Consider the following 11,908-nt stretch of genomic DNA (forward strand, 5'->3'; position numbering starts at 1 on the left):
AAACATATCATATGGTTGCATATGAATGCCACGCTTGGTAAAATTTCCAAAAAAGATGGAGCCTGAGAAAGGCTTGTGTTTCTGAGGATATTCTGATGAGGTTGATCTGGCCTTGCAGACATGCAGTTTCCAACTGGCAACTTCCAAGTGAGTCAATACCATAGTTAAAATGTAAATATCAAACTTTACAGCATTAAAAAGCTCACAAGTCCAAGGCTAGTGCAAAAAACTCATCCATCTGGATCTGTTCAAGGTCAAAATCAGGAGGGTGGATGGTTTGACTGAGAGGTGTGCCAACACAGCAGGGTGTAGCTGATGGTTGAATCTGCCAAGCTTCGCCTCCAGTAATTCCAGTCATAGTCAACTGGACCTCATGCTAATATTTATGATGATGGTCCATCCATGCATTCATTTTCTTAACTGGTTATCCAGTCCTGGAGCGTATCCCAGTAGATTCGCCAGTTAAACTAATATGCTTTTGGCCAAATCTCCTGCGATGTATATTGACCGCAGACTGTTTGGTCAGATATTCTGCTCTAACAGAAGCTAAAGGTCCGAAAATCCCCAGATTTGATTTTTCTTTCAAGCTTGTAATCTTTAATCCAACCAACAGCCAAAAAAACGGAGTCAATTTATTTATATTGCACATTTAAACACTACAGACGACGACCAAAGTGCTGCACTAACAAAGTCATCAAAAACAAGCAAATGATTTAAGACCAAAAAAATTTAAATTAATAAAAATATAAATGACAACAGTAAATAATACAAATTAAAATAATTAGAGTGAAAGATGGCACACTAAATTAAAGCTAATCTGAAGCTAAAGAAGCTATCACGCTGCACACAGCTCCCTCTGCAGGCACACAAGTTTTTATAAATGTTAACATTCAAAGTTGCGCTCCCCAGTTCCTGCAAACAGCCTTCAGTGTAAAATTGGGGTAGTGTGCCTTTACGTCCAGAGGTGGGCATCATTGGCAAGAACGACAACAAGGGCCCCACAGTAGCTTTGACCAGGATTAAACACCCATTTGGAGAGGTCAAAGGTCTTAACCAGCGTTGAATCCCTGATGGTGGTGGAACTAACGCTAAGACAACAGTCCAAAAACAAACAAAGCCAATCCCGACTTTCCTCCCCTCAAATAAATATACATCGCTGTGCTTTCGGTCAGAGTCTGAATTCAGTGAGTAACAGTGTAAATAACACCACTGCGGCAGGATTTGTAGACTTGTCAGGTTTGAAGCACCATGCAGTGTAAAAGACAAATGAGAAGACAACATCTGGTTTCTTGAGAAAATGACATTCAGCTGAGGCGTGAGGGACAATATTTACCATCTTAGAGATGCTGAAAAGAGCTCTGAAAGCGCTACTACTAAAAACAACGACAGTAAAGCTGGGAATGTGCTCTTTTATGGTTCCTCTGTGCCTTGAGATGCTCTAATGGCGTGCCTGTGACACACACAGACTGCCCGTCTCACCTTAAGTTCACCGTATTCCCGCTATGCAGTGACACACAACCCCCGTGGCCTCTAAGTCAGGTCAGGTCAGAGAATGGGTGAAGCCCTGCTAGTTGAACTTTCCCCCCTCCTGAAGCTCAACCCACAAGATGGTTTCTTCTTCCACAACAAAGAACTGAAAAGTCAGAACCCCCCACCCCTTATTTTGTTTCCCTCTCATTTCCCTGCAGTGACATTCTGGTCTGCCGCAGCTTTCTTGCCTTGCTCATCTTCCTCCAGCGTCAGCCGTTATCAGTCAGCTCTGTCATTACCCAGCCGCCCGTATGCGTAAAAAAAGGCCTCATCCTCCCAGCTGTGCTCATCGCCGCACTTTTTAATTGCAGGTTCGAGTGACTCCAAATGGGCGATGAGGCTTTGGCCAGTTGCTTGGATGACATATAAAACTAATTATAGAAGAGAGTCATTAGAATTAAATTTGGATCTTCAGCACACAAACATCAGCTATATTTAACAGGTCCTAACAAACATGTACGTTGGGATCACAGAGGCGGCCCAGTCGAGTAATGTCTGTGAAGTCTTGGAGAAGGAAAGGTCGACGAAATGTTAGACACAAAATTAGAACAAATCCAGCAGTTTCTCTCGACTTCTTCTATTCCAAGCATGACTTTGGAAACAATGGAAATGAACGTGAGGAGCCTGTGGCCGTTTGCTGTTCTTTCCATCGGATGTTCCGTCAGTCCGGCTGACACTTCTGATCCATAGTGTATTTGAAAAGCTGTGCAGCATTTGCTTATCTTGCTACTGTGTGTGTTTAGTCTACTGTTCGGTGTGCGCTGACATCAAAAATGGAAAGACACACACATGGCTGGAAGGCTCTGCAAACAGAACAACAGTAGGTCACTCTCAGCTTGGGTTTCAGGACTAAGTACGAAGTTCAGTGACGGACAGCAGCACATACTGTACATCCACTGATCAGCCACATTAAAACCACATGCTTAATGTTGTGTAGGTCTGCCTCTTGCCAACAGAACAACCATAAACCCATCTGGGAATTTCCACGGGACCGCTGTGGACGTCCTGCGGTCGTCTATAACAAGGACATTAGCAGCGGATCCTTTGGGTCCTGTGGATTGTCTGATGGAGACTCCATGGATCAGGCTGTTCTTCCACATCCCACAGATGCTTGATTAGTTTGGTATTTGGGGAATTTGAGGGCCAGATCAATGCCTCGGGCACTGTGGTTTGTTATTCAGCTGTTCCTGAGATGTCGTTGAGGTGTGGCTGAGCACACTGTGGTTCTGGAGGAGGCGAAGGACAATTTAAAATCCTTCGATCGTGGCTCAAGAGTTGGGAGTTTGCCTTGTAATCGGAAGGTTGCCGGTTCGAGCCCCGCAGCCTCGCCTCTGTCAGTGCGCCCCAGGGTGGCTGTGGCTACAACGTAGCTTGCCATCACCAGTGTGTGAATGGGTGGATGACTGGATGTGTAAAGTGCTTTGGGGTCCTTAGGGTCTAGTATAGTGCTATACAAATACAGGCCATTTACAATTTCTCCTCATATACAGGGTCTTTAATTGTTAGACCCCATCTCAGTGCATTATCACACCCAAAACAGTATTTTGCACTCAGACTGTGGGCTTACTTGTTGTTCCTAGAGAACTGGAGGCAGAGCCTTCAGCTTTCAGGCATCTCTTCTGTGGAACCAGCTTCCAGTTTGGATTTGGAAGACACCTCCTCTACTTTCAAGATTAGGTTTAAAACTTTCCTTTTTCATAAAGCGTATAGTCAGGGCTGGATCGGGTCACCCTGAACCCTCCCTTAGTTACACCGACTTAGGTCATTGCTGCTGGGGAGTTCCCATGATGCCCTGGTTGTTGCTTCTTCACTCACTGTGTGTTTATACACCTTTCTCCATAATTAGTTATTATTAATCTCTGGCGCTCTTCCACAGCCCGTCTTTTCCCGTCTCCCTCCCTCCCAACCAGCAGATGGCCCCGCCCCTCCCTGAGCTTGGTTCTGCCGGAGGTTTCTTCCTGTCAAAAGGAAGTTTTTCCTTCCCACTGTTGCTAGATGCTTGCACATAGGGTTTTTTTTTTTTAAATTGTGTTTGTCTTCTCTGTATAATTGCGGGGTCTTTATCTTACAAAATATAGTTAAGCGCCTTGCAGTGACATTGAAGTGACTGAGAAAATTGATGCTGTTATTATTATTTACAAATGTTCTCTAGATATGCTACTAATAACATTATTGTCTATTGTTTTTAATTCCACAGTAATCGTAATCATGAATCCGAATGTTGCTTGTTTGAAGCCGTGCCACCAGCGGCGTCTCCAGGTCTTCAGACGGCTTGAACTGTGATGTGGATTTAACCGCTGTGTCCTACAGATGGACCTCAGCGTTTATAGTGGTGCCTGTGCAGAGTGGAAAAAAATACCAACAAATTCCTTTTGGGTTTTCGAAGCAGTGAGTAAATATTTTATTTTTGCCTTAAATTATATATGAATATATTAGCTGTTTAGTTCTCATTTCTCTTGAATGTAGTGAAAAATAAACGAGAAGGTTGGCTCCTGAAGTGGCGTGACCTGGTGACTCCTGCTGACCCTGCAGTCATCACTAGTGCTAATGATGCGCAAAGGAAGGTGGGGGCACATCACCCTACAAACACAGACCCTCGTCTCCTCCCCGGCCTGCAGACAAATCAAATTTTACTGCGTTGTCTGTGAGCAGCTATCAGCCTCGTTACTGGCTCTCAGCCACGGTGAAGGGAAATTATACATATTCATATTTGTAAACTGTGGTTTACCAGCAAAAGCACTGATTTGTTGGTGTCTGGCCGAACTCACTATGGGGTGAGTTAGAAATATTGATCAACTGTTATTATAGCTAATGTGTTTTTTTGTGTGTATTTGTTTGTGAGTAAAAAAAAACAGTGAAACCTTAAAGAAATGTTTCGTTCTTCCACCGTCCTTCGCCTGAACCTGATAGCAAGGCTGCAATTATTGTTTGGCTGACATCACTGACGCTAAAGTTGGATATTTTCTAACTTGGTGTGACGATTCACACAATTTTTTTTTCAATCTTATGAAGGGATAATACATATTTAAATGCACAATAAAAGATGTTGGCTGTGTTAGTCAGAAATGGATGCAGTTTATATATATGTGTGCATGCATATAAGCTGAGGTCAGATGGACTTTAGAGAACACCAGAGGTTATGTATAATAAACACACATAATGCAGCTCCAGGCCACAGCTGCATGCATATTTGTGCTCTGCAATTATACTTTATCTATTGCTTAATTGATCACATTTATTTCTTAATGCAATCCAGACCTGATATCAATTGATGCTCCAAAAAAAAGCTTTTGTTTTGACAGTCTGTCATAAAAGACTCCTAAATAACACTTCATACCCCAGAGAGGATTTCAACAAAAGCATCTGCCTCCACATTAATTTGGAATTTGGTCTCTCTGCTTTCCAGAACTGAGTGTGATTGCCTTCACTGTTTTTATAACAACAGTAATCTCATACAGAGAGATACGAAAACAACATGACAGATCAGACGTTGTCTTTTTTTCACGTGGCAGCAGCATCAGATCGGGTTTTTTTAGTACATCACAAATCAGAAGTGAAAGGTGTTTTCAGAACTGCACTGCAGATGTGTTTGTCACACAAAATGGGGAAATAAAATACCCCAAAGAGACACGCAGTGAACGGCAGCAGTGTGGGGATGAGAGGATGATGTGCACACTACGACTCAGAGCTGTAAAATGCAGGAAACCCTTTGATAAGCACGGAGATGCCAGAGAGTAGGTATGAGACCTGAACTATGTGCATGCAGTGAACTTTTCTTTTTATAGGGCCGATGACAGACACACAAAATCGGGGTTATGAGGATACTTAGGAGTGCTTTAGAGTGCCACGCCCTTTAATGTAGGATTAATGGAGGATGAACCTCAGCAGTGTCGTGTAAAGTCTGTTAAGTTTGAGGCTGTAGGTCAGGATCGAAGCAGACTGAGGGAAAAAAAGGGTTTGCTGGTGGAATTCAACGATCAGTCATTACAAACTATCCCATACACCAAACGCTTTCTGTTAGTGTAATCAGCATAATCAGCAATCAGCAGATGCATGATGAAGAGGAAGGAGCTGACTGTGAGTGACGACGTGTGGTGACTGTAAGAGGCATAAAGCTGCTTAAGAAAAATCTAAAATATTGAGTTTCCACCTTCTTTGAAGAAATAAAATCCTCATATTTAAGAATATGAGCCTGAGATATGACAGTAATGCAGGCACATGCTTCTGTGTAGGATCTCAGGGCGCCTGAATAAATGATGGAATGAAGGAAAGGTGGAGACGAGCTTAAGAAAAATGCCAGAATCTTCTGTTTTTTTCAGGGCAGCCTCGACAGCTCAGTCTCTGCCAGGTTTCTCTGAACTCTCAAACTATCACACACTCTCTCCTCGCATTTGAACTTCTGCTCATTTACCTTATACACAGCAGTTTATTGCTTTGTTAGTGAAGATGTCCATAATGTCAGCACCGGTTCATATAAACACAGAAAGAAACGCCTGCAGTTTCATTTTTATTTGTTTTATGACAGATGGAGGATCTTTATGTGGCTTGTTTGCAGCTTTTGTTGTGTTTGCATGAAGCATTTTTCTCCTCTAGTGAGGCCAGTGTATGCATAAAATACTGAATAATAAAGAGCTGTCTTGCTCAAAGTAGTTTAATTTCTTAGCAAGAATACCTTTTTAATCACCCGTTTCATCAGTCTTAACTTGATAAAGTAAACCTTCACAACAGGGGAACCAAAGAGAAAAATCAGATATGGCTCAAAACTTTGAGGCATATTTGAAGCCTGACTAATGCTTTGTGTATTCCCTCAGTGGCAGCCTACACAGCTGACTTCCAGCCTTGCCAGCAAACACATACAAACAAATACACACACACACACACACACACACACACACACACACACACACACACACACACACACACACACACACACACACACAGAGAGAGAGAGAGAGAGTTGAGCCAACATCACCCTTCAAAGTGGTAAAAGGTTAACCTTTGATTTTTTTTTCTTTACTTAACCAGACGAACACACAATACCGTTTGAGGCACACAGAGTGTAAACCTTTACTTTATTCCGTTTTTTAGTGCAAATTAAAGTTTTGTAGCTTTTTCCGTCTGATTTTACGGGAAACATCTGGATCTCTCGCACCACTGGAGCGGTGGCCCCGGGTGATTCTGTGCTGCTCAGCTGTGAGGGCCTGGGATAATGAGCAGGTATCAAACGGGCTCCTATGGATAAGCCGGCCTTGGTAGGAAGGGCTGCACAACAACGTCCAAGACCACCATGCCAAAAGTGACTGCACACTGTGGCGTCTGTTCATATTTTTTTTTGAAACATTGTGAAAGATTTAGAAAAGGATTCTGGCTATTATTGCTTAAACTCTTAGAGATTAATTAGTTAGAGCTCACAGGAATATGCGCTTGTTATTATACAGAAACTCCAGTGAGTGTGTTTTGGCTGCCATGCGGCTCAGGTATAGCATGTGTAAATTCACCACATTTACAATGGCCTGATCCTTACCCTTCATGCAGGGAGGGTCGTGCCATTCCTCGAGCAGTAAGACTGGGACTGGTCACACCGTCTTTATCATATAAACCAATCTATTTTAAAAGGTTGAAATAAATATAGGTCACTCTCGGTTTCTAAGTGATGGAAAGCTCTTGATTTTCAAAATAAAAGAGGCTCCCTGCTGCACAGACTCCTCACACTGTAAAACAGTAAAAGTGTTTGACGGCAGAGTGCCGCATTACCATATTCACAAACCTACAGGAGGATAAAGCCACGGTGGCTGCAGGTGGCTCCTAATTGAGGCCGCGTTCAAAGACCATTAAGAAAAAATCAGACTCAGCATCACTCATGTAGAGGGTTAAATATTTAGTAACACAAGTATTTTATAAGACCAGCTCAGTGAAGATCGCTGATTCTTTATACAGCTTTTCACCGGAGAAGCCGGCGGTTCAGTGCGGGAAAAAGTAATTTGAAAGTGCTGTATTTAAACCAGGGGGCAGGCGTTTGTTTTACTGGTTGATAAAATTAGGCTACCCAGTTATTCCAGCAGCAGACCCACAGTGCACTGTACACAGCTGAAATAGCCACAAAGAGTCAGCCATCCATTTACACTAACAGCCCCACGTTAACAATGAGGTCCTTTTAGTGTTTAGATTGCATCTAACCACGTCTGGGAAAACGACATGTAAACAGTTTGGATGTATTGACTGAGCGGAGATTCAAAGGAATTTCTTCAGTCATTTAAGAGGGGTCTTTGGGGTTTTTTTTTTTTCATACTACAGGCAGAGTTATTGTCCTTATCTGCGGTTTTTTGGGGGCTCCCTGCTCGTTAGGAAGCACAAAGGCATCGCCATTTGAAATGATTACTCGTTATTTAAGCGTACAAACATTTTATATGACCCAGTTTGAAACTGGCTCGAGTTTCCTGCACTGTTAATGAAGCTGTATTATTTTATGGTCTGTTTTTTTTCTCGGTGTTTTCTTTCCATAACAAGAGGAGGGGCACGTTCTCACACCCAGCGGAGAAAGAGGGAAAGAATGTGGTTTACATGGGAGCCGTATTCTTTTACGCCCATCTAAAAAATTGGCTAAATTTTTTTTTTAATTTTATATTTATTTCTTTGATGTATTTTTTATTTGAATTTAATCAGCAGAACTACATGTTCTAGCCTAAAATATATAACTCGAATAAAAAAAAAACCCGGAACGTATTTCTTTCAAAAAATACGTGTTTTAATAAATAAGCAAAACAAACCAAAGAAAATGTACACTGGACGGAGTTTGGATGGAGACTTGCTAAAGAAAGTCGATGAACTAAATCCATGCAGCGAAAAAAAAATCTAAATTGCATTGGTCCCTTTACAGGCTATAGGCGTACTTACACAAGTATTTACAAAATGCATTTATTTATATATATTTATAATTTGGTTTAGTCTTTAAAAAACAAAACAAAACACAAAAATATATTTACTTCTAAAAACGATTAAAGGATGGCTTTGGTGGAATACAGGCCGTGAATCCGAGCTATTCGCTGTAACATCTTTTAGGCCTACACACATCACAGGGCTCTGGCTCTTTTCCTGCTTCCCCCGCTCTCTCTTCCACAAACTGCTCCGGACGATCAGAAGCAGTGCGATGGGTCGACATCCACACTCACTCCCAGAGAGTTTGTAGTTGTGGCTCGCATTACGTCTCTGCGCCATTCCTTTGAGGTCCATGGGTTCTTCAATAATCCCTGTGGTCTTCATACTTTGTAGAAGTTAACAGTCTGCAAAAGAAACAGGGAGAAAGAAATGTGGGGGAGATGTTATTGATCAGGAGGGATCACGTGTGTGGACAGTGACAGGCTATCTATCGGCTCTGGCTTTTCGGGGGGAGGACATCTGGCGTATTTTACGCATGTAAGGGCTCAATTAGCACGTGCGAACTAATGAATGAATCAATTATTAGCCACGGAGCTGAGTAAAACCACATGGAGGCAGGGAAGCAGCGTGGTTTTGAATGCGAATGTACTTCCACAGCTGCTTTTATTCTGGGCTTCGGTTTTAAAGCACCTGAGTAAATTCGGCGTTAGTGGACAAGCCTGAAACAATAAAATCCAATTCCTCGGAGCAAAGTTAAGCCTCGAGTTATTATTGAAATAAATCACGCGGCTCACCAAGGTCGCAGTTTGTTTTGAAAGGCCCCGCAGTGTGTCCACAGCCCGGTGTGAATTATTCATTTTGCTGCTAAATTAAAAAATGTTTGTTGTTACTTTTCATTCCAACTATATTTTGGATAAACCTGAAGCCCGTGAGAAACCCCAGCGCCGGTTTAACTCTGCCTTTTTAACGCTATCAAGCCACGCGTCGGAATATTTTGAATCTAGCCAGCATGTCGCGGATGCGCCTTCAAATTTAAAGCAAATCACGGTGAAGAGCCTGATATCAGATTCAGAGGAGCTCCGAGGAGCAGTCAGGACCGGACAGGCTTCGATCTTCACATCGGGCCCTGAGCCCTGTCGGATATTTAAAGGAAGGTTACAGCGACTAAAACAAGACGCATTCCTGATTACTGACATCACTAATAGAGTCACTGTTACTCCCTCTTTAATGCCCCTTTGCTAAAATAAAAATAAAAAGCTCAAATTAAAAGTAAAACCTCCAAAACAGTGCCATCTGTCCCAGCTGCAGGTCAGCTGTAGAGTAACCAGTCCACCAGATCAGGGAGCAAAGCAAGCCCGAAGAAAGTAACGAGCCTGCGTGTTAATGCGGGCTCTGTTTTTGTTGTCTTGCACTGGCCTGAACTTCCCCGTCCAGCCGCAGGAGCTGCCCATTCCTGCGGTCTCCACACAGGAAGGCGCTCTGTTGTGGATATAAATTACCCGTAGTGGCACTACAGCTGCGTCTTGGCCATTTAAAAAAAAGAAAAACTAGGGTCCTTATAAGAGGGACTACAAAAGTTAAAAAAAAAAACAAAAAAAAAAAAAAAACTTAATTTTTTGGCAATAAATAGAAGAGAGCAGCAGATGTGGCACCTACTTAATGCCTGCATGTAAACAAGTTCCGCAACTATTATTTGTATTCATTCCTCCGCCTAATCCTTCAAATAAACACGAGCCCATTTTTCACATCCCTCTGCTTCACTCAAGTCTCGGAACATCAAATTGATATCATGGATTATTCTGTCCCCGAGAGTTTGCGCGCGGACAGGCAGGGTTTAAAAGATGCTGCGGCCTCGTGCTTAAAGTTTGAACATTTAAAAAAAGGGATGGGGACACGTTTGACGCACTGGATGCCTGTCACCTACACATCTGGCTACAGTTTCCCTCCAGACACGTGGTCAAGTCGTCACCTGATAACGACTCTTTTTTTTTAAGTAAAGTTCAAAGTGAAAATAAACAGAATTTGGGGGATGACTCCCATAATGCGCTTCATAACCGTTTTACCATAAGGCGTTATATCTGCCTACAGCGGCGCCTTTACAAACGAGCCCTTCATCGTTATTACTTCTTTTTCCTGCTGTAAACACTGACATCATCGACTTTTTTCTTTCCGGGCTTCGTGCTACCCACCGCTTTGGCATTGGAAGTGACGGTCTGTGGGTGCTAGTGAGATGCTGACATAGACCAAGCGCCCTCCATCCTCCACACAGAGAACGCATAACTGAGTCTTTCGTGCGCTACGTAACTGCAACTGGACATCTTGCTGTCCATCTCGTCGCTCTGCAGCACCTGACAGAGAAAGTCGATGTATCTGGAGGCCAGCTTCAGCGTCTGTATCTTGCTGAGTTTGTCCGACGGCAGTGTGGGGATAATTTTGCGCAAAGACGCAAAGGCCTCGTTCAGAGACTGAGTCCGTTGCCTCTCCCGGACGTTGGCCAGGACCCGCTGGTTCTGCAGCTCCTCGAACGACTGAGTGCTGCTCGGACTCGGCTTCTTCCCCCGTTTCACCGGACCCGGGCTGCTGCCGCTGCTGTCGTCGCTGGACTTTTTGCTGTGCCTCCTCTTTCTCGCGAAGCTTTTCTGCTGTCTGTCCAGCTCCTCCTCGCTGGTCACCAGACTATCCACAGGGGAAACCGGAGAACTGGAGCCCTCTTCCATTTCTTTCTTGAAGAAATGCAGAGATAGAGAGGAAAACACGCTGTCCACCTTTGAAGCCGTGGTTACAAAAATTGTATAGATATCCTTGAAGCTGAGGGGAATAATTTCGAGATGGGTCTCTGCGCGTCTTACTTTGGAAGGAACTATGGTCAAAGTGGCGGTTGGCACGATTCTCCTCGTGCAGGAAGTTTTTTCCTTACAATATTTTTGGAAACGGTATCCCGGCGTCAGATGCTAAATAGGTTTAAGAGTGGAAGGGGAGGGGTTTTGAGGTGCGGAGGGGGAGCTAGTGTGCGCCTTGGTGTTCAGCAAGCGGGAGGGACCAGTCATGGTTTCGTGTATCATAGAAGACTTAAACAAGACTCGTATTTACTGTCAGAGGCCAGGGATGACCGACTTACTCTGCTCTTATTTTCTTTTCCCTTTTTAGCATCGGTGGTCCCTAGAAGGAAAAAAAACTACAGTTTCTTTACGTGGAAGAAAATTACGTTCACTATTTTTACTGAGATGATGAAATGACTCATAATTTAACAAAAAATAATTTAATAAAAAAGAAAAAAATTGTCTCGTTCTTCTTGGAATATTTGCAATGATATTTTTGACATATATCTATAGTTAGTTTACATCTTAAAGTTAAAGTTTAATAATAATAATGATAATAACAATAACAGTCTTTCCTCATAAAAATATTTTCCAGATTTCTTAAAAGGTCGCTGGATTTGAATTAAAGTAAAACATGAGCCAGAGCCTTTAGGGTCAATAAAACTATCAAATTAACTGCAGTA

General features: G+C 42.9%; 1 protein-coding gene across 1 annotated transcript; it reads right to left on the reverse strand.

The window, feature by feature from the left end:
* Nucleotides 1-8,274: 8,274 nt before the first annotated feature.
* Nucleotides 8,275-11,346, reverse strand: twist2. The gene is made up of 2 exons (XM_026144853.1): nucleotides 10,596-11,346; nucleotides 8,275-8,810 (listed from the first exon to the last, which is right to left on the reverse strand). The coding sequence occupies exon 1, from the start codon at nucleotides 11,121-11,123 to the stop codon at nucleotides 10,629-10,631; it is 495 nt and encodes a 164-aa protein (XP_026000638.1). The 5' UTR covers nucleotides 11,124-11,346; the 3' UTR covers nucleotides 8,275-8,810; nucleotides 10,596-10,628.
* Between the last annotated feature and the right edge of the window lie 562 nt (nucleotides 11,347-11,908).

This window comes from Astatotilapia calliptera, chromosome 16 (assembly GCF_900246225.1).
Source record: "Astatotilapia calliptera chromosome 16, fAstCal1.2, whole genome shotgun sequence".
NCBI classification, from domain to species: domain Eukaryota; kingdom Metazoa; phylum Chordata; class Actinopteri; order Cichliformes; family Cichlidae; genus Astatotilapia; species Astatotilapia calliptera.